Below are 23,447 nucleotides of genomic sequence, written 5' to 3'. Positions count from 1 at the left end.
CCTCTCACACCCCCTTGGGAACAACTCTGATTCCACATAACGCTCCAGGGCCCGGCTTGCATGAACGTTGAGGAAATTTCTCTCAGTGGCGTCCTCTGTAGCTTTGGTAGTGCTTTGGGCACATGCTAGTGTCCTCAACGCTGCTCATGCATAGAGCACTGGCAAGGCTGGTGAGGACAGCCCTGAAGAATTTCCTCAACATTCGTGTAAGAGGGTCCAGTGTTTATAGACAGAGATGAAATGCCGGCTAGCCCATCTTTTAACCCTGTGTACTAACCATCCTGATGCACATACAAGCCTAGATGATCGAGTGAAAAATATTTGGTGTGTTCTGTACATGTCCGTGGTTTTCAGGGGTCACACGGAACGGCTGTTTGACCTGGACCTCAAGTACTCGCAAGAGTAAGCTGATGTCAGACCTGCGTCCTCACTAACACTTGCTTGGCTGTTCGTCCTGCTCTTACTAACATTGCTTTGCCCTGCCCGCTTTAGGTGGTTGCAGACACTGCAAAGCACTTTGTAGAATAGGCTGCTGCTGCTGCTTTGCTGCAAGCAGCACTGACTTGTCTTGTCCCGTGTGCCATCTCCTGGCACATTTTAGTTACTTTTGTGCTGCTCACTGTTCTTCAGTCCTTGTTATGCTCTGGGTTTCCTTTTTTTCAAGATTGTGCTGTTTGTTGACAAAAATGTAGTTCCTAATGAAGGTAGTCAGAGCAGGGAGCTACGTGCATCACACCACTGAAATCGCGGGGGAATGCTGCGAATGTAAAGTGGAGTTTAGTCTGAACTTGATGTAATATAATTGTATGTTAGTGTACATATAAGGTGTTCTTGGGTGTAATTTTTTGTCTGAGTTGCCATTCACATAAGCGTGGCAACAGACAGGGCTGAAGCTTCCTGTGCCATATGTGGTACTATAATGTGGCTTTTGTAAAGCAAAAATGTTATTTGAACTAAAAATGCTTGTGGAGGATAGACATACTGGAGTCCCAGACGAGTTTATTGTAGGAGGAGAGTGCTGCACAGGCTCACTAGTTTATATAAATTAAAAGTGTTGCTAAATGCCATTGCAGTAGCTGTTGTATGCTTTAGAAGCAACACAGCAACTTTGTTTTGGTGATTATATAAATTGATTTGGTACTTTGGAAGCATTGATTAGTAATGATATGAATAATTAGTGATTAGTAATTTATTCTTACATGTCAACACACTGGTGATGGGTACTATCTTTGTCCTGGAAATCAGCATTACTTAGCACAATGCATTTTACTGCCTCCACTAACTCTCGTTAGTCTAACGACGTAGAGTATCTGATATGTGTACTAGATTTTCCGAGTGTGTGTGTGTGAGTATGTGGGTCTCTACTTTTAAAAATCTGAGTTTGAAAAGATCATGATTTAAGTTGCTCTTCCACCACTGGTGGCTAATCTTTGATTTTCTTCCGCTCTAGGGCTACGCTTCCTCTGGAACGAAAAGATGGCTGTGTAAGTTTCCTTGTACATTGATTTGTAGCGTCATAGTTGACGAGCTGCATCCACTAACAGAACAGATGTGCTTAAGATATTTCTACAGAACCAAATCTTGTCACTTATGATTAGGGCCTGACTTTTTGGGGGTTATACCCGATTATGCCCGATATTTACCTCCTGATTCAACTCAGGAAAAACAGGGTATAGCTGATTATTTCCCCGAAAACTGCTGGACCAGGGGAGTCCGAAGTCATCACAACTAACACACAACTTTGGAAACTGTGTGGTGCATAAATATGCTAATACAGTCGCCGTCCGATTTGTCGGACTCGGCGGGGATCGTGCAAAAGTCCGAATAATCGAGCGGTCCGAAAAAACGAATTTCACTTCAAAATAAACTTTACTAAGCCCTAGTAGACTGGAAAAACTTGTCGATGCTTTCCTAACGCGCTTCCAACTCTGCCTGATAACATCAGCTTCTATCTCCCGAAGCGACATTTCGTCAGTGTACACTGTCAGAGGCACCGCCGTCATCAAGTCCGCAAGTCGGCTTCGCCTAACGCAAGCATGCTTTAGGTGACGCTCGCTTTACAGCGCTGTCGCGCGACTCGTGGGCGGAGAGCACGTGCTGGGCCGTTGGCCAAATCGAAGACTCAAAGGCGCCATGACATACCTCTTCTATTCAGAGGAATGGAAAATGAACAATCATCACTGCCTGTTATTTTGCTTCAATATTTTAGTTGGTTGATTTCTTTCGATACGAATTTCGGACAATACCAATATTTTCCGTCACCCCAAGAAAGAAATTCGCTGGTTGGGCAAACAGAGTCCGAAATATCGAGCGACGGAGCTGTACGGCGTCCAAAATTTTGGACGCTCTTATACATCAACTCTATGGGACCCGTGGCCGTTCCGCGAACGAGTCCGAATAATCGGGCATGTCCGAATAATCGGCGTCCGAAAAATCGGTCGGCGACTGTACAAACTGTCAAAACAGAGACCCTGCTGCCTCTTAGATGCATAGACTAAACATTGATACTATGTGTCTACTGGTGTGTCATGTGTATTATGCTGAGTAAACCAAAGATTTACGCCTGATCCAACCTGATGCAACCAGAATTAGGTTGAATTAAGTTCAGTTCAACCTGATTACACCCAAATTATTGAAGCAAAATATAGGCCGATATATACCCCCCCCCCCCCCCCCCCCCCCAATTTTGCTGGAAAGTATAACCCGAAAAAGTCAGGCCCTACTTATGATGGACTTCCTCCTAGTTTTAAGGGGGCAGGTCAGGCACGAGAGCAGCCCGACCTGCTTGGGAAAGGAGGGACAGCAAATAGGTCAAATGGCCAGTACGAATATGTTACAAAGTCATGAGCAAAGACTGTTACAGTACGCGCTGGCCAACACTGTGTACACAACATTCTCTGCCTGCATTGTGTCAGTCATGATACTTCTCGATGTAATCACACAGTGAACTCAGTAGCGAATGAGAATTGAGCTGGGTAATTGTGCTTCTCGAAACAATTTTCTGAGTTTTGCTCTTCTTTTTTCAACTACATACTGTCATGACTTTTGTCACGTGCTTTCTGTTCCAGACCAAACAGTGCAGGCAAATTTTAGAGCTCAATTTGTGAAAAATAATTCCTCACAGTAGCCATAACATAGAATTACTTGCAGTGCATTGCAAAGGTTTCTGAAAGGTCAGTAGGGTTGACCCCTATATTACTACATATGAGCAGCTTTTTCGCAGTATTTTTTTACACTTCAGGTGAAACCCTGTATACTGTGCAGGGATTCCTGTAAGTTTGGTGTCACTTGGTAACCAGCTAACTTCTTGCCCACAGGCATGGCACCTAGAACAACCACAACATAATGGGGATGTTGCGGAAGTTGAGAAACCAAGAGATGCCACACTGGAAGTAGGGGCCCTCACAGGTATGTTCTTAGTTGTTGTATGTTCTCTGTTGCACTTCAGGGGTTAAGCGCAGTAAAACCCGTTTTTACACCTCGAATCGCGTCACTTCGGGTGACTCCATCAAGAAGCGAATGCACGGGGCACAGGGAAACGGAGGACAAGTGTGTGCCTTCATGGCTGTGTACTAGAGCTGTACGAATATTCGAAATTTCGAATACTGTATAAGTAGTAATTTTCGCGAGGACCTATTTTCCGCGAAATTCGCGAACGCCCTTTTTTTCCTCGAATTTAAAGTCCCGCGAAATATTCGAAGCGATGACAGAAAAATACGAGAAAGAAATAGGGCCCTGGATGCTGATGCATCTTATTTATGCCCTTATACTGCGCTTTCAGTTCTGCACCTAACTTCAGTACTGTAGTTGTTGCGATGTTTACGCTTCTGGTTGTGCCGATCAGCGACTGCGCGAGAGGCATGTTCATTGGCAGCAGAAAAAGTTTGTTTGTCGCCTACCGCATGGAGGACGGAACTGTCAGGCAGTCCATGCACGTGGTGGCTGGTTGAAGAAGGAGGACGTGGCGATGTTACCTTCAAGTACTGGAGCAAGAACATTGCGGTAATGAGTTGAAAAATACGAAGCTGTCACTGTGTTCACTGTGTCGATGCGGACACAAGAATGACGGGAGACACACAAATTCGGCAATGACCCCTCATTGTAGCACTCTGAGTCAGAAGTGCTTAAAAGCGATGAAATGGGTTATTGTTGAGGGTTGTTTTCCTTTTGTTAGTTCAAGGTGGACAGTCCCAAAGATGCCTCGTGCGGGGGTGACGCACTGCTGTACCGCGAATTTAAGGTTCCGCGAATAATTGCATGAACCTGGCTCTTCGCAAATTCGCGAATTATTGAGCCCGCGAATTTAACCAGTTATACAGTATGAAACGAATATCTGATGCCATTCGAATGATATTCGTAGCCTATTTTCAGTATCCGAAATTTTCGAATATTTTTCGAATACAGTAGCTGTAGCTATGTAGTACTGAAGCGAGGTGTCATTATCGCCATTCTGCAAGTGGGCTTCGCCTCAATACATCCAAGAGTTAGGTGAAGCCCACTTCATGTCACCACTATTGCTCTTTTGGTGCACAGCTCCATTTTGCAAGTCAGCATTGCATTGGGGTATGTTTTATCGTCACTGCAGTGCACATGCCTGAGGAGCCGGAAGAGGTGATAATACAACAAAACGAAGAAGAGCATCATGCTGTCGAAGAAGCTGGGGAGCCACCAGAAGCACCTCCGCGGTTGTCGCGTAGGCCTTATCGACAGGCACAGCCGGTAGTGTTTCCCATTTCTTCTTCCTTGTTTGTTTTACAATGTGTATTTTGGTAGATGGATTTACATTTTTATTTGTCCGTGTTACAGAAACCTATCTGTAATGGATTGCCCCCAACACCTAAAGTTCACATGGGTGCCTGCTTCTCTAAAGTGTTCAATGGATGTCCTTTGCACATACTCTGCAGTGCGAGTTGGATTCACCCAGACACAAGAGGTGTGTTTCTGCTCTTGCACATTTTTTTTTATTATACTGAACGATTTATTCGTACTTGATAGATCAACATTTATTATTTGGCTGTGAGGAAGGCATCTACACACTAAATCTCAATGAGCTTCATGATTCATGCATGGACCAGGTATGTCTTGCGTTGACCATTGTGCACATTAATTTTGTATTCGTAAGAATTTGCGCTTTTTTTTACCTCTTCAAATGTGAAAAAAGAATACGAAATTTGAGGCTAAGAATAAGCCTATAAATTTTGTGCAGTTGCTTTCAAGTTTTATGTGTCACAATATACTTTCAGATATTTCCAAGGAGAACAACGTGGCTATTTGTCATAAAAAATGTCCTCATGTCATTATCTGGTGAGCCATTCCGATAATTATTGATACCAACCTACATTGTTTATCGGGCTCTATGGCTGTTGTCTAGAGGTGGGCGAATATTCAAAATTTGGAATATTTCGGATATTCGATTCGTATTTGAAAATTGATATTCGAACCCTTTGGAATATTCAATTTTCTTAAAATATCATACCACATCATTACCAAGCCGTTGCCGGTTGCGCGCTTGAGTTTGTGCATTGTGGTAACATATGAACGTTCGTTCGTTTGGAACAGTCAGAAACATTAGAAAATTAGCTTTTTCAACCGGAAGCTGGCAGTTGGTTTCGAATTCGATGTTTTCAATGTTTTATGGGGAAAAAACACGAGCAAATTTTGTGAAACTTTCTTTGTGGTTTCTCCTTGGAAGGCACCTCCAAGTGGATATCACATTAGAATTAACTTTAGAATTTCAGATACCTCGCAGACACCACCTTTAAGGGTAGCATCTCCTCAACTGTTACAAATATGGCATTCTGGTGAAAGAGCTTTGCATAGTTTGAGGGTACAGTCGAAACTTGTTAGTATGACCACGGCCATTAATATTTAGCCCATATATATTCAGCCAATAATATTACCATATTTCACGGGATGAATGATTTAGTACAGGGGAACAAATAAGAAAATTATCATAGGCTCGTCAAATATCCTTTCACGGTCCCTTTAGTGTGGAGGCCATTGGGAGGGAGCGGTTCCTGAGAAAGAGGGTCATGAAGCAAGGATGTCGTGTTAGTGAGTGTCATTAACAAGGTTTTACTCTATACCCTTTGCAATGCAAACACCCAGATGTAAATTATGCTCTTCAAAAGCAAATCAAAGTTTGAATAATGCTTTTTTCCAAAAGGGGGAAGAATTCAACCTAATGGAGAGCCCCTTGGCATTCATTTGAGCTGAACTGCTAATGTAATGTAATGCACTGTGCAGGCAAGGCCCAGCATCTTTATCGTCACGATCTCGTTGCCCTCCACCGAGGGAGTGGGGGAGGAGGAAGCCTGCGTTTTGCAGGAATACCTGAACGCTTGGTGCCTGAACGGCTATTTGTGCGTCATACAGCTTCCACTAAAGTGTGTGACACCAAAGGAACAATGAAGTGCTGTGTTGGGCGAAATCCTTACAACGGCTACAAGTACCTATGTGGAGCCCAGCCCAGCAGGGTGTTCCTCATGCAGTGGTATGACCCACTGGGCAAGTTTATGCTTCTCAAGGTACAGTTTTCAGTTGCAAGATCTGTGTGCATTTTACCGAAGTACAGTAAAGCCTCATTATAATGAAGTGAACAAGACTGACCCCAGCTCCCTAATGGCATAATGGTTAAGATGATCGCTTTCCACGCGGAGACTGGGAGGTGACACGTGGGTTCGAATCCTGTCACCCGCTGTGCTGTCTGAGGTTTTCCCTGGGTTTTCCGAAGACCTTCCAGACGAATGTCGGAACAGTTTCCCCTGAAGTCGGCCCAGGACGCATAATAACCCCCCCCCCTCCCTGTCCCCCACTCCTTCCTGCTGTCCTCTCTCCATCTGTCAACGTCTTACGCTGCTCGTAGCCACAGTTGCTTCACGGTGCGAACATGGAATTATATAAAAAAGAACAATTTTTCGAAAAAATTCTATAGAAGTGGCAGTTTGATATAAGTAGATGCTCCACAGAAAGAGAGATGTACCCTCAGAAATGTACAGAAGCACCACAGGAGTCTTGAAAAACGTATTTAAACAAGAAAATAAGTGTTGGTGATAAGCACTTTGGCAGTTTAGTTGCAGAAAAAGACTGGAGATGGTTTTGTCATATGGGCTTCTGTCGGCTCACCCTTCACAGTCTGCTTGAGTACTGTTTGAATAATCTTTGTTGAAGCACGTGCACTTTGGCCAGGTATGCGTAAAAGTTTCAATCAAGTGATAATTCAAATAAAGCGGGGTCATTATAATGAGGGCTTACTTCAAATCTCAGGTCATTGTCCTCCTACATTATGTTTCGTTGTTCAGAAAAATGTACTTGAAGCCTGAATGAATATCTGACGAGTAATCCTGCTTTCATATGAAGATTTTAATTATGATGAACAAGTACTAAGCACCTGTTAAATCATTGGCCAAGGCAAGTGTGACAAATGCACAAAAAAGAACAATCTTCGGAAGAGTTTGATGTCAGCTGAGGTCATTTTAGCATGCTTCTGCATTCAGAAAGGGCAGAAAATTTCACTGTCTTTTCTTTTTCATCAGGTATTTGAATGCATGATGCCATCAAAGCTGGAGGTATTCGAGATGATCATCACTCCAGACTTGGAATACCCTGTGTTATGCATCGGAGTAAGGAAAAGGTGAAGCTTCATAAACTTGTCTTTTTTTCTACTTCTAAGTTTTGTGACCATACCTATTTTCATTGATGAAAGAAGGAAGTCACTGAAAAGGTTAGCCAGTCGAACCTACATCTTCTGGATTATCGGTCCAGGGATCTTACCAATTCAGCTAAGCTAACACACCTCCCCACCGACTTACGAGGGTGCGTCATCTGAAGGGACAAACCAACCACTCTCTCACTCATTCCAGTTTCACTCTTAAATGTTTTCTCACTCATACATTGGGATCGACGCAAGCGGCATCTGTTGAGTGAAAGTGGAATGAGTGAGAGTGGTTGGTTTGTCCCTTCAGATGACTCGCCCTTGGAAGTTGCTGGGAAGGTGTGCTAGCTTAGCTCAATTGGTAAGAGCCCTGGACCGGTAATCCAGAAGATGTGGGTTCGGGTCCTACAGCTGGCTAACCTTTTCAGTGACTTCCTTCTTTCATCATTAATTCTTAGGCACTTGAGTGCCTATGTGTTCCAGCGTCAGAACATCAATTGCCTTCTCTTTTCGTTGTTGCTGTTATTGTGATGTTCGTTGGACATTTTCAGTACACTCGCAAGTATTGGTAATAATGATCAGTGCAATGCTTAAAGCTAGTTAAAGCGTCAGATTCTAATAGATATGATTTAGAGCATCCTATGTCCCATTATATCTTTTTATATGTTCCATGATAGAGTAAAATTTGAGTGCAATGCAGTCAGAGTGCAGTTTACAACCTCTGTTGATGGAAGGTCAGATAGAAACCAAAGGACGTCTGCAAAGTTTGCCGATGGCGTGGGAAATGTCACGCGGCGCTTTATCAAACATGCACTTGCGCCTTACCGCACGCACAAGCTTCTCGGCGTCGGAGACTTCACTGTGGACGTTTCACTGGCCAAGAACATGACTTTCCTAAGTGATATGTCCGAAGCACTGGACCTTACGCAGACATGCGTCATGCATAGACTTGGTGTTCCAGAACAGCCCCCTCGTTCAGGACACCACTCACCTTGCCAACCATTTAGTGACCACAAATCAATACTCATCACGCTTAAATACATTTGTCTACACACTTTCATCCTACCTCATTTCACCACACGCGAAGCTGACGCTGACTTTCGTGTTACACGAGTCGTAACCGTCCTGTAATTGTTTGCTTATAAGTCCATTTCTCGTAAAAGCAATACGTCTGCTAGAGGAAAGAGGTGCATGGAATGCATCACCATATACTGGCCTACCTGTATATAAATGTTCTGGAAAGAATGAGCCTCTTGTATTTTCGCCATTACAATCTGCCACGAACGTGAGGCAAGGCCTAGCAAGCCATGATTCGTGTCCAACGCAGTTAGTATGCGCTGCCAATGCATCAAGCCCCCATTCAGAGTGGCTCCCTTTAGTTGGAACTCCTCTTTATTCTAACAAATCTTCCACCCCCGTCAAGCTTGAATTAATGGGATTGCAGTGTATCGCCTTTATAGGATATATGAATATATGAAGGATATATAGGGTATAGAATATATATATATATATATATATATAGGGACCGTGCGACACCTACAGGGGGCGCGCTGCTCCGTCACGACAGCGCCGCCAGTGGCGGTCTTGGACGTATCCGACGTGATACCACGCCGCCCGTTCTATGCATTCTCAAGTGGAACCGTAGCTTGCGTGGCGACCTCCGTAATTAGAAGGGTTAATTTTCGAAGTGCAAATAATGTGGAACCTTTCTGGGGCGCGAACGAAGAGAATAGAGACGAACTGCACAGAAGCAACCACCGTATTTATAATGCATCTAACAGTACAGAAGGAGAACAGCCACTCGCGTCCGCCCAGTCAAAACACCTGTAAGTGATACGTCGAGAGGAAGGTTATTTGACTCCTCATAAAATGGCTTGCTAGCGAAGGCTATATACGTGTATTCCTCTGACTCCAGCCATTTGTAATATCATGTTTTTGACTGAGTCTTGTATTCCTTTTGTCGTCTTTGCACACACATAGCTTCGTCACTGAAATTTACATCGTGCGTCCGTTTTATCCATACAAATAAACACGTGGGGTCACAACTTATTTCCTGAACTTGTACTGCAGTTTTTCCAGTATCTTCAGATACAATAACTCTAAAGAGATCCGCAAAGAAGAAAGTATATGAGTTTTTACCTCAGCTACCGCCATAAGCTTGCGGGACGACAGCTGTGAAATGGTCGGTGAGTAAATACTAAACCTTTTGGACAACGTAGAACTTCTGTTCTCACTGTGAGACTCGTCATACCGAGAGCAATATCGGCTCTGGGCACTGGCGATGAAACACCTCAATCATTATCTCGAAATAGGTTGCCGTTTGGTCGGTGCATTTGACGTTGGTACAGTATCCAGCGGTGTTTCACCGTCACGAAAGTGGCAACTGTAATTCATTGATCATTTTGCAGGTCCTCATTCAGTTTCATTGAAACTAGAACAAAAGAAATAGCATATATTCGCTCATGTTGTGCACACCTCATGCAATGGCCGAACGCGCGTCACAAACGCTATTCGCTGCGAGTCTAGTGACCTCGGTGGTATTGGAAGCATAGAAATCACGAGAAATGAAGCATCTGGTCCCTAATGAAGAGTTCTTTTAGGTGCTGGCACAGTTAGCAATGCTGTGGCAAAAAAAGATACCCGCACTTCACATGTAAACAAAGCTGGCTACCCGGCGGCTATCACGCAAGGTACTTTCTCCGGAGGCCGCATCGCGGCGCCATCAGTTTGTCGCACAGTCCCTATAGGATATTCTCTTTCTCCTAATGATTGCATGCACCGTACCAATGGACTGTCTTGTCCCTGCTTTTTCTTCACAAAATTGAGGTCGACTTATGTATGACACCACCTTTAGTGCAGGTTATTCGCTGTGTCTCTGTTAAAAATAGAGCAGCACAGTGTAGCCCTTGTGTGGGATTGTTCACTGCAAGTCGTAATGCAAAATGCATTTTCATGGATGCACTGAATTTTTCTGGTGTTGCACAGTCTTTGCTTTCCCTCTCTCTGACTTCCTTCTCTGCTTGCTCAGAAAAGAGAGAGGAAAAAAATCTGAAACTCTGACAAAAATTGTTTTGTACGTACCTAATGGGTCTTGAACCATGGCCTTCAGTGTCTGAGTCAAGTGTCTCACCACAAAGCTACGGAAGGTGGTGCCACATGTCTATCGTTTCTATTAGCTATGGGACAGAGCACGTGAAATTGGACACAGTGGATTTAAATTCTTCTGCCTGCTGGTTTGCTGGCCATGACGACGAGGAAGGAAGCGAAACAATGGTACCACGTCGAGATCCTCTCCCAGCACTCCACTTGACCCAGCTTGACAAAGACACATTGCTTCTTTGCTGCTACAGTGAGTCCTATTTGAGGTCCATTCTATGCATGTTATGTCAGGTACAGTGCAACGTGCACATATTGTTTGTTGAGACAGATGTTGCAGACTGCGCCAGCAAGACATACCTAATAAGATCTATAAAGCAGACCAGTGTACAGTCGCCGTCCGATTTTTCGGACTCGACAGGGATCGGGCAAGAGCCCGAATAATCGAGCAGTCCGAAAAAACGAATTTTGCTTCAAAATAAAATTTACTAAGCCCTAGTAGGCTGGAAAAATTTGTCGATGCTTTCCTAACGCGCTTCCAGCTCTGCCTGATAACATCAGCTTCTATTTCCCGAAGCGACATTTCGTCACTGTAAGTACACTGACAGAGGCGCCGCAGTCATCAAGTCCGCAAGTCGGCTTCACCGAATGCATGCGTGCTTTAGGTGAAGCTTAGTGAAGGTGCTTTACAGCGCTGTCGCGCGACTCGCGGGCGGACAGCACGTGCTGGGCCGTTGGCCAAAAACGAAGACGCAAAAGCGCTACGACAGACCTCTTCCACTCAGAGGAATGGGAAATCAACAATCATCACTGCCTATCTTTTTGCCTCAATATTTTAGTTGGTTGATTTCTTTTGATACGAATTTCAGATGATACCAGTGTTTTCCGTCACCCCATGAGAGAAATTCGCGGGTTGGGCAAACAGAGTCCGAAATATCGAGCGACGGAGCTGCACGGTGTCCGAAATTTTGGACGTTCTTATACATCACCTCTATGGGACCCGCGGCCGTTCCGCGAACGAGTCCGAATAATCGAGCATGTCCGAAAAATCGGTCGGCGACTGTACTCGCTCTTTGAAAGACGAATCGAGAGATTCGATCTCGATCTCAAGAGAGATGAAGAGACTCTCGAAAGACGAATACTATGTTCTGAAAACATATCCCTGTTATACCACTCAGTCTTGAGGGTTACTGTAACTGAGTTCCTTTGCTTGGTATGTTTTAGCCTAACTCGTTAGTTTTGAGTCCCAATAACTCCTTGAGAAACTTGTTCCTTTTTTATGTAACTTTGGAACTTGGGGTAAGTTCCAAGTTCCTTTTGTTCTGGTACGCAAACTAAAATGTCACACTTATTGCGGTTCTACAAAATATGCACTGAGCAAGTCATCTCGTCTAAAATTCCAGTGCCTGCTTTGTTCTCGGTGGAAGAAGTTTATATCAACACCAAAATTGTCAGACGCCAGCTTAAGAATGCACATAGAAGTGCGGCTCATTTCATCATATAGAAGATTTGTCTAATTTTGTATCAAAACTGTCATAAAATACCTTGCCCCACCCATTGCATCAAGACCTGAGGTTTAAGAGCTAAGGAATGCATATTACATAGCAAGTAACTTCGGATCTTTAAGTTCATTTTCATGACGTGTAACGTGTTCCTTTGGTCGAATAACTCCTTTATCTCTGATAATAGAGTGTTTTAGTGCATCGTACGCTATCACCTTGTACGCAAGGGATACTGTTGTGGTTCTGTGCACTGCGCAAAGCTCCCTCTAGGTTTTGCACTTGCGTAGCACCAATGATATCCTTTACATATGCAAAGGCAATAGGTTCGTGGTTTTCTGCTGCGGCAAATTCAAAATTCTGCGGCACTGACTTGTAAATTCGGCGATTTTCTGCAGCAAGCAGGCAACGGCTGCTTGAAATGGGAAATACTTTATTTTCTTGGATAATGTGGGAACAAAAATATTTTATCAAATTACAGATTCAAAGCACTGTTGTGGCTCAGCATTACATACATGATATCTTGTGTCCCTACTCTGACAAAGAATGCCGTCTGTCGCCTGCAATCATTTTATGCCTGCTGAAAGATCTTTCGGCATCTACAGAGTTTATAGGAACTTTATGGGAAGATTATAGGAAGGAGCTTACAATACATGCCCTGTGGAAGTCACATCTTTAGGACACCCTTTTTGTTTTTGGGCTGTAGGCATTATTTAAGAGCCTTTAAAGGCAAACTCCCAAACGTCAAATCAAAATCTCTTATCTTAAGCTAAACTACATATTGTTGAATGCAGCAAGAAACAACACAGGGAAGAACGAAGTTGACGCCACGGCTGCTTAAGGGTGCTGCTCCAGTGCAAAAGGGGAGTCCTTACCTCCTTTACCTCTGTGTTGTTTCTTGCTGTATTCAACAACATGTCAAGATACCAACTATCCCAACTTCGTACACTTGTGCTAAACTACAATCTGTCTGTGTTGCAGTGTTGTGGATTTAAATCCATCAAAGGGCTCGTGGATTTGATTTGGGATTTGATTTACGGGGAAAATATGGCGAGGATTTGGATTGAATCACATTTTTGACAGATGATTTGGATTGAATCACGTTTTTTTTTTACGGAATTGGATGTGTATTTGATCAAGCTCCCTAAGGGAAATGGTTGGATTTTGACTGCTGCAAAATTTGACGTTGCCGGGCAGGCAGATTTTTTGTCAGTCGTATCCGAGGCCGTCAATATAATTACGTTTTTACAAGACATTTGGCTGAATTGCATTTCACATATGTTTACACATGACGCAATGCAACTTAAGAGAAGGCTTAAAAAATTTTTGGATTTGGGATGGCTTGCCTTACGTCCCGCCATCTCGGTTCCCAGTGTCCCGTCGAAAATTCTGTTTCATTCAAAAATAAATCCCGTGATTTTTTGATTGCGTGATGCAGTCTAGGGACACTGTCTGTAGACGGCTTCAAGCTTAAGAGGTGGTCTGTCTGTCAGGTACACCACCTCTGAGGCCTACATCTTTCCTTCCGAACACTAAGGGTACGTCAGGCAATACTCTCACACATAATCACATGGGCAGTTTGACGTCTAATTCACAGCGGTATCACAGCTTTCTATGATTTCTTAGAAATGGAACGCATTAGAGAAAGCACAGCAATGGTTCGCTGAGCTCAGGCAAAGCACTTTCGAGAAAAGGGGTACCATACATGCTTTTCGTCTGTTTTGTTGTTTCTGAACTGCGACTGACGTCGCGTTCTCGTGTCCCAGAGATTGCTAAAATAAGTCCTGAAATGTGCACATGAGAACCAGTCGTATGAGGTCATTGTGTCCAGGAACAGGAATGTGAATGTTGGTCGCCTTTTTTCATAGTGGCTTGCTTATGGCCAACTTGATGCCACTGCAGAACTCGTGCTGCAAGAACGAACGACGAAGTAGGCCTCTATTTAAGCGAGTGCACAGTAGATGATGATGTTTCCCCTCTCGGCTATTGGATGTCCGCAGCGGCCCGCTACTCGCTGCTTTCGAAAGTAGCGAACAATGTATTTGCGGTACCTGCAAGTTCTGGAGTTGCTGAACGAGTGTTCTCTGCAGCCAGCCTGATCAAGACTGTGAAAAGAAACAGGCTGCATCCAGCTACATTGGAGCAGCTGGTCTTTCTAAACAAAAACCTGAGAGAATAAGACTGCTTACGGATGTTGGGCGGATGTACCATTGAGTTTGTTATAACACAACTGCGGTGTGCAGCACGCAGCCATCGCATTTAACGTAACATAATTCCCGACAGGTGGCTTTCTCATATGTGCCGAGTAGGCGTATTTGACAAATATGTTACTCCGATATCCACGTGAAAATAAAATTGACAGTTTCAACCTTCGCATCGCTATGTTGGTTGTTCATACTCTCCGCTGCAGGTGACATTTATAAGTGTTTATACCATGTCACGGGTCTTATCCAGCGAATGCATGTAGTAATTTTAACTTGTAGACATGGTCAGCTGCATGCTACAGTTATTTCGGGAACTTTAGGCCCCGGATTCGTTGACGGATTTGATAAATCCCGATTTAAAACTGGATTTGATTTAGCACACCAAAAACAAGTCCGGATTTAAAATGATTTGATTTGTCACCTCATGTTTAAATCCGGATTTGATTTGGATTTGATTTGCGGTGTTCCGAAAAACATCGATTTGATTTAAATCCGATTTGACTCGTCAAATCCGCAACACTGCTGTGTTAGTCCTGCAGCATGGACACTTTCGTAAAGCAAGCTTCACCTCGTGCAGGGAAGCGTCAGGTGAAGCCCACTTTCGGGAGGTGTCATTCATATTCTGCGAATAGTCGGATATTCGGAAATCCGAGTATTGGATATTCGATTCGCGGATGAAATACATCGAGTGATTGATATTTGATTCGAATTCGAGAACTCGAATATCCGCACACCCCTAAAAATAAGGGATTCCGTGGAATTCCATGCCAAACAAAGGATTCCACGATGAACTCTGGGTCTTTGCGATAGTGTACGTTGCCCCAAAACTCACTAATATGTACTGATGATGCACATACCTAAGTTCCCTTCATTTCAACACAAATCTTTTAAATCTAACATTTATCTAGTGTGCCACGTTTTGTAATGTTGTAAGGTTTCACAGGTGCATATACATAACCAACTTTTGTCAAATGTGGATTGGTACAGACAGCAGTTTGACTTCGTTCCTGTCTTGGTATGAGCAATCTGTATGAATACTGATCGTTTATGATTGTTGCTCATGATCTGCATGTGTGTTGCATATCAGTCTCAAATGGGAAGTATTAGTACTGCTTTGCTTTGTTGCACAGACGAAGAGCAATGTCTATTCAAAACGTCAGCAGCTCCAGACCTGATGCTCAATGATTTGGGAACACTAACCTTCAAGTTCTCGACGTGAATAGATTTGTGGAACTTCCCTTCAAATCTAGCCAAACATAAAATAAAATCTTGATCTTTATTATTATCAGTGCTAGTTTGTTGTTGCTTGTGACACCAGTTTTTCCTTTCTTTCTTTCTTTTTTTTGTCATCTAGATAAGGTGAAGCTACTTGACCTAGAGGGCCACTTGAAGCAAAGTAAAGCTCTACCTACAGAGCTCTGCTTTGAGTTCAAGGTGGAAAACATTGGTGAGTCAACGTAAACATTATCCTTCCTTGTTTCCTAGGGTATCAAGATGGAATGGAAATAACCATAGAAATATGCTTGTTACACTGTTCCAGTGTGCCTGCCAGACAGTGTGTTGGCATTTCACCGACATGGAATGCAAGGCAGAAGTCTGCTGGACGGGCAGGTGGTGCAGGAAATTACAGACCCCACACATGCATTTCGTGTGCTTGGCTCTGACAGGTAATGTAGTGGGACTTTTTAATTTTACATGCGTAGCATGCGTCCATGTCATCTTTATTGTGTAGTGCAGTATGAATGGTTACAAGTGTCAAGCATGTAATTCATTTAGCATTGAAGGCATTTTAACGGAACTATGCTGTCCGATGCGCACAGAGTATAGCGCGCTAAGCCCTCGCTTGATTGGCTGCCGAAGGCAGCGCTTGGTAGGCTCAGGCAGAAATGTTGTGCCAATTATTATATATATTTTTTTGTGTGTGTGTCAACTTGCGCCATGGGCGACAAAACTATGCCATAACATCTTCAGCCACCTCACAGTCACAGTTTTAACAAACACACGCTGTTCTCGCAACTTTCATTCTCTAACTGGCGAGAGCAATTTGGAACACAGGGATTCCCTACGCCAGCTGTTTCTGTAACAATCCTCTGTAAACTGCAGCAACCATGTTGCAACTGCCGTTGCAACAACTGTTGCAGCTGCTATTGCATTCATTGAGACACAAAAATAACAATAAAATCGAGTTTTGTTACTTGTTAGAAACTTCCTCACTGCAGCCACGTTTTAGCAAAATGTCCTGTCCGCTTGACTATTTTAACTCGGTTGATTGGCACGCAGAATCGTGGTGCTTGAAAGCAGTCCTACCGAGGAGCCCAGTGGGCCATCAAATCTTCACATCCTTGCTGGACATGAGAACAGCTTCTGAGCCCATCACCTGAGGGTGCTCATCTGACCAGAAAGAATGGGCAGGCAACCCTGTCATCCCTCCTCCTTCCGGCAATCACCCACCAACACAGGACTCAGTTCGTGGGACATTGCCATCGAGAGATTCCTTTGTCCTTGGAGGGTCTACCTATGATGCAAAGTATATTACATTAGAACCCGGTTCATTTAACGGCATTCTCGGCCGTCGTGTTAGGTACTCTCCGTTTTTAGTACCTTTGTCTGAGGGTGCCTTTTTTTTAGCTTTGTAGAAACTTGACTAGGTCCCTGTAGAATGCACTTGTTCAGTGTGACACGTAGGTTTTAATATGCTTTCTTAATGCAATGGTTGAATGATATGACAGTGTTTTAAAAAGAAGATGAATGCAGGATGGGGTCTGTATATTTGCGCTGGTGCGTGAAGGTGTAAAGTATAATTTTAATGCAGCATTATACATTGATGGGAGTGAATGTGATAACCACGTGTTCCTTGTACAGATTTTTTTTTCTTCTTTATCTGCAGCAGAGGAACGTAAAATCATTGCGGCAAGAACTGTTGACAGCTTCCGCATTGCTGCAACCTCATAGGGCAATGCAAGCACTTTGTTGCTTTGCTGGAGATATCCTTGTACAGTATTTTTTGTACATGTGTAGAACTATGAAATAAGCAAAAAAGGAAGATAAATACATATATATGTACAGGGTGTCCACGCTAACTGTGGACAGAATTTTATAAAATGGGGAAATACTTGTTTCGTTTTGTTTTGTTTTTCTTTTACGAGAAACGGCTATATGTTTTAAGTCAAATGGCCCACCTTATGAGCGCATTAGCAACCTCCTGGGGCATTATCCTCATTCATTTTGACCAATTAACTTTTTAATTACGAGAGATAGAAGCTTGGCACGATGACAACATCTTTTTTTGGTGAGTCGATGCCGTTGTCGTTTTTCAGATAAAGGATCAAGCCATTATAGGTGGGGCCTGACTTTTTCGGGTTAAATGTCTTTACTGCATTTGGGAGGGAAAAATTGGGTGCTATTTTTTAACCTGCAATTCGGGATGAAATCGGCTGCTATTGATACATTCGGGTGTTGTCAGGTTATTATTTTTTTATTTGAACTTGAACCAACTACCCCAGCTTGCCACCCTTATGATTTTTTGCTCTCCACCTAGCCAGCCGAGTACAGTTCAAGTGCATATGTTGGTCAAACATATATGCCATGAGCACCACATGTTGTAACATCAAATGTGTTTTGCGTGCTTTATTGTTGCAGTCAAATAATATATGCGTCAGATATGCATACATATTGCTATGAAATACTGCACGTGATACCCTGTTCAACCTGATACGTGATTAGAATTCGGGGAGGAATCGGGTTTAACCCGAAATGGTCCTAAACTGATTCGGGAGAGAATAATGCGGCAGAATCGGGTTTAACCCGAAAAAGTCTGACCCTAAATATAGGCCATGTCATGAAACTGCTGCTGAGCAGCGCCAGGTTCCTCGATAACGATCCTCTGGCTATTTGGGCTGTGGAAACCTAAGCTGTGTCATTACTTTCCAGTGTTTGCACTGCTGGTTCATTATTGTTAATATGACTGCTAATTGCAGTTAGTCGTAAGTTAAGTTCTTTTCAGACACTATATTGCATGTCACAGTCTTTAACAGTATTGTGACTATTTATGTTTGCAACTATTGCCAAATACTTTTAAGCACGAGGAAATGTTAAATGTCCACTGTTAACACACTTTACTTGCAGTAATTTGTTAATACTACACCTGCAGTTCAGTATAATTGGAGAAAAAAAGGCATTTCCCAATTTTTTAAAATTCTCTCTATAATTACGACAGACATACTGTATATATGCATATATATAAACTTGTAAATAGTATTATATGAACAGGATCCTTTAAACGCGAGTCTAAGCTTGTTGGTTTGTAGAGGAAGGCCGGTTTTCTACGTACAGGCATGTGCTGTGACGCATGCAGGGCTCATGAGATAGAAGGCTTACAGGTGCAAACTGCAGAACATGTAGTTCATCTGCATCTCAGAGTAAAAATAATCATTAATCTGATCTTGTATCTGGCAATGTCTTGGCCAAGGTTAATACAGGCAATCAGCGTAGCAGCGGGCTACATTAAAATTTTGGTATGTCGGATGGTAATGCAAATTTCATTGCGCTAATGATACGGAGCTCAATTGTTTGTTTGTTTTTTTGTCTTCTTTCATTTGTGTTTTTTTTTTGCCATTTTTTAGCGCTCCACATTGCTTCGTTCCAACATCAGAAGATTTTCGATTGTGATATACTAACTGTGCGCACATGATTTATATAACATCACAACAGTTTTCTTCTAGGACTGGGCCTGTCAGTCTCTAGCAGTAGATATCTAAACAATGCAATAAATTGAAAAGACAACATAAGTGATCCAAATAGTGATAGTGTTGCCACTGGATAAGAATTCCTGCTAACTGTCATACACATACAGTGTTCACTCTGTGTCCCCTGTTTAATCTGTTTGATAACAACTATATCATGAGACGACATGTAACACAACGAATGGACTTTCTACACTATACCCTTCAAGTTATTTGATGGAGTACAGCCACCATCAGACTTGAGTGTAACACAGAAGAGAGTGGCCTACGCAGCGTTTGCGTGGGTACTAGACTAGGTCGCCATGCACATGCAGCCAACGCAGTGTGGCCTGTGATGAGTGTGGAGCAGAGGCTGATTGTAGATGTGATAACTGCTCAACTACACATGCCAGGACACTGTTGTGCGGTGGTGCATGTTTCAGCCTACCGTAATTTCACGCGAATTACCTAGCTGCGGCTTGTGCACAATTTTTTGTTTCTCACAGGCGTGGCTTATCTAATGACTAGTTTTCCCAATTTTTCTTATACACCGGTTTTAAAGAAAGGACCAACAGTGTCTCTTAAACAGCACCACCCAACGACGCATGAACGAATGCACGAACAATGCATAACAGGGGCGCCGTCCATCTTCGAGTAGCCTTCCCTCAAGCAGCTTTAACGGAAGTGGTGACAGTGGTTCATGTCCTCTGGAAGGCCACTAACCCGTCCATCCATGAAAAACACAACACGGGCACATTCCGATCTTGGTAAAACACTAGAACTGACCTCCTTTGTTGTACACCATGCCGACCCCGGAGTAATGACCACAGGGTTTATGGCCTTCTCTATGGTCTCCTTTGTCGCACAAATTTGTGGTCGCTTTGTATTGCCCGTGGCTTATCTGTGAGTGCAGCTTATCTGCCTGAAAATTTTTAAAGTATTGAAAAAAACTGGTCCTGTGGCTTATCTCCGGTGCGGCTTATACGCGTGAAATTACGGTACTTCCAGACCTATGTTTGAGACACAGTCTCAAATCCGAAGGCTATTGGTCCACTAGTAATGCTCCGCGTTGGTGGCATCTGCGCAGACCACATGCTCCAGTGTTACAGTTAAATCTGGCTGTGGCTGCACACGTTGTGGTCTTACCTGTCCTACTGTCGAATCTGTCTTCTGCATGAGACGTGCTGTGGCCAGTAGTGTAGCCAGAAAAATGCTTAGAGAGGGGTTCTTTTAGAACTTTACATGGGGGGAGGATTTTTACCTCCCGTTTTCCCCATCCCAAGTGCACTACCAAAAGTACGATCTCTGGCTCTGCCACTGGCTGTCTTTCGTCTTTAAGTTTAATGTCTTTCTCCCAGAATCTTTAAAGTGCCACTCTGGACTAAAAAGTGCCGTTTTTTGTTTTGTTTTGTATATGAATCAAACTTGCGCGAAGACTCGATGTACAAAATGTAAATGCCGTCAGCAAACCTTGCACACCTCCATGAATTTTCAAAATGCCCAGCAAGGCTCATAGTTTGGGATCCTCCAAGAGTAGGCAACGTCAAGTTCCAGAGCACACGATACCCATATGACCCGGGTGTGTGCTGAGGCAGGCATCTGCTGACAACAGTGCAGGCACCTTTCCAGTCTGTGTTTCCACCCTAAGTTGGACACACGACACGACCTTGGAGAAACAATGTTGCCAGATAGGTGGCACGTTGGGCGCAATGTGAAGTTATACTTAGGGCATGTCTTTTTAGGGTTATATCCAATTACGCCCAATGTTTACCTCCCGATTTAAATTAAAAAAAAAAAATCTGTGGTTTAATCTGGCAGATCCCAAAAATCTGCTCGACCAGGAGGATCTGTAGTCATCACTACTAACATGGAACTCTGGAAACTGTGTTGTAAATGCCTAAATGTGCTCATACAAACTGTCAAGACAGAGACCCTTCTGCCTTTTAGATACATGGACTAAATATTGATGCTCTGTGTCTACTGGTGTGCCGTGTATTATGCCGAGTAAACTGAAGATTTAAGCCTGATCCAATTAAGTTCAACCAGAATTGGGTTGAATCAGGTTTTGTTCAACCCAATTACACCCGAATTATTGAAGCAAAATATAACTCTATATTTACTCCCTGATTTTGCTGGAATAGATAACCCGAAAAAGTCGTGCCCTAGTTATGCTATGTCTGACAAGCAGAGATTAATTTTATGATACGTGCATCCATTTTCTTATAGTGAATTTGGTTTGATTTGGGAAACAGTAGATTTAGTCCATTGTGGCACTTTGTGAGTATAGTTTACATGTTCGAGAGACATTGGACATAAAATGCAAAAATCACACTCAAACAAATGTGTGTTATTTATTCCTTTCTTTTCTTTTTGCCTCTGCAAGTTCAGTGTGCATGCTGGGTTCCAATAGATGCTTGGATGTTACAGTATGCCAATCTTTTTATAAGTACTGGAGTGCACAATGCATAGTGCACAACGAGGAATGCAGTTTTGCTGTACAAAGCATGTGCCGTGTGACTCTGTCAGTGTGTCTGAAGGTAACTGATTGAACAGGCCTGCCGTAGGAATAAACAGAGAAATACCATGTAACTTCTTTCACTTGTTGGAGTTACAAAAGAAAAATGCTGTGAGAAGCCATAAGTGGCTTTCTTCTGTTTACGTAGCTTTGGTGATGCCGTACTATACTTCAGGAAATGTCAGTTCCACTCACAAGTCTGAAAACGGAAATGATTGGCATAGACAGGCGTATAATGTGTGTAAGTCACAATGTAGTGTGCCCACATGCTTCAAACTGCGGATTGTACACTGACCATGTTGCAAAAACTCATTGGATATGGCATACTTGGAGCACACTTGCATGCTTTCAAAGCAAATGTGTAAAATGTTTGTACCAAAATATGTAAATCTGGTGAACACAATGGAAAGTAACTGTTGCTGAAACAGACAAACACAATGCAAGCTCCAAGGTGCCTAAGTAACGGTGGGGCTTTGGTAAGTCGTCGGAAGGGTAGATGCCAGCATAGAGTAATTGGTTCATGCACTCAAACCAGCAATCGAGAAATGCGTGGTTCAAATCCTGCCACTGTCCGGCTTTTTTAACGACTGCCATATTTCATGTAAATGTGCTTCCACGTCTGTCTACATCCACCATCCCTTTTCTCAATGCAACATTCTCCACTAAAGATGATACTATAACACTGTGACTGTAGCTCCCATGTTGTGTCTGAGTACAGTACCCACGTTTTGCTTTTGGTTCATGTAGAACTTAGAAGACAGACAGTAGGGATCCCTGTTATAACAGGTGTTCAAAGAGAACTGGGGCTTAGCAAGTAAGCGGTTTGGGGGGCTGAAACCCCCTGAATATTTTAGCTTGACTGGGAATGCATCTTCTGCAGGAATGTCTGCACCAGTCATGGATAAGCTACTACTAAAAGAAGTAACTGAGTTGCATTTACTCTTTTTGAAATGTAATTAGTTATAGCTACTGTTACTATATGAAAGTTACTTTATTGTTATCTACCAAACGTGGTGACTAGTTAGTTACAAGTTGCTTTTGTAGAAAAGTAACTCTAGTCACTGCAAAAGTAACTGGTTACAGTTACAAGTACTAACTTAGTTACTACCTAAGACTGGTCTCCACACCATCCACAAAACTTCCAGTTTTCCTAGAAGAAGAATTCTGGCTACACTACTGCCTGGAATTCCCCTTTTTGTTTTATTCCTTTCATATCTTCATCATACTCACTGTCTTTCTGGTGAAAAACATATGCAGGGGGTTCCATGTCATCATCTCTCATAATTGTATGGTTGTACATAGATAAAGTAAGCTATATGATAATTTGGCTATTCCATCTCTGGCTGTGCTACAGCAATGCCTGTTGTCCTGCTTAGTTAGTCAGCGGCCAACATGACTGGTGGTAATTTGCCGTTGAAAAAGAAAAAAATGGCAAGCCCTTTTATGTTGGTCCGAATGTGACAGTTTTAAGAAAACCGTAAAACAGTTGTAAAGTATAAAGAGATATCAAAACATTGAATTAGGTTATTTGGAATTTCATGCCCATTGGTTGGTATTAGAGCACTTTAACACTAAAAGAGAGAATAGAATGTATCGTAGCATTTCTCGACAGAGCACAACGACTTTCTAATATTTTTCTAATTCTAATTAATTCCAATATATTTCACATAACATGTTTGACATATTGAACTTGGATTAAACTTAATTTATTTTTTAATATATTTTATATAACTTATAATGGAATTTTACACATTTTAG

The 23,447-nt window shown here is 42.8% G+C and overlaps 1 protein-coding gene across 6 annotated transcripts in view; it reads left to right on the top strand.

The window, feature by feature from the left end:
- LOC135396787 (mitogen-activated protein kinase kinase kinase kinase 5-like) overlaps window positions 1–21,758 on the top strand; it is a 40,394-nt gene extending 18,636 nt beyond the window's left edge. For 4 of the 6 annotated variants that reach the window (XM_064627952.1, XM_064627951.1, XM_064627954.1 and 1 more), the window contains 13 exons: window positions 355–402; window positions 1,451–1,484; window positions 3,318–3,408; window positions 4,586–4,719; window positions 4,807–4,933; window positions 4,996–5,075; window positions 5,244–5,304; window positions 6,247–6,527; window positions 7,536–7,633; window positions 10,831–11,003; window positions 15,808–15,900; window positions 15,994–16,120; window positions 16,734–21,758. In XM_064627952.1, the coding sequence (XP_064484022.1) occupies window positions 355–402; window positions 1,451–1,484; window positions 3,318–3,408; window positions 4,586–4,719; window positions 4,807–4,933; window positions 4,996–5,075; window positions 5,244–5,304; window positions 6,247–6,527; window positions 7,536–7,633; window positions 10,831–11,003; window positions 15,808–15,900; window positions 15,994–16,120; window positions 16,734–16,821 (1,435 nt within the window). In that variant the 3' untranslated portion in view covers window positions 16,822–21,758. The remainder of the gene's footprint in view (window positions 1–354; window positions 403–1,450; window positions 1,485–3,317; window positions 3,409–4,585; window positions 4,720–4,806; window positions 4,934–4,995; window positions 5,076–5,243; window positions 5,305–6,246; window positions 6,528–7,535; window positions 7,634–10,830; window positions 11,004–15,807; window positions 15,901–15,993; window positions 16,121–16,733) is intronic. The other 2 variants (XM_064627956.1, XM_064627953.1) reach the window with 1 other exon arrangement.
- The last annotated feature ends 1,689 nt before the right edge of the window (window positions 21,759–23,447 follow it).

The sequence above is a fragment of the Ornithodoros turicata genome, chromosome 6, assembly GCF_037126465.1.
Source record: "Ornithodoros turicata isolate Travis chromosome 6, ASM3712646v1, whole genome shotgun sequence".
Taxonomy (NCBI): Eukaryota; Metazoa; Arthropoda; class Arachnida; order Ixodida; family Argasidae; genus Ornithodoros; species Ornithodoros turicata.
The sequence above is the reverse complement of the archived record's forward strand: the minus strand, read 5'-3'. Positions and strand labels throughout refer to the sequence as shown.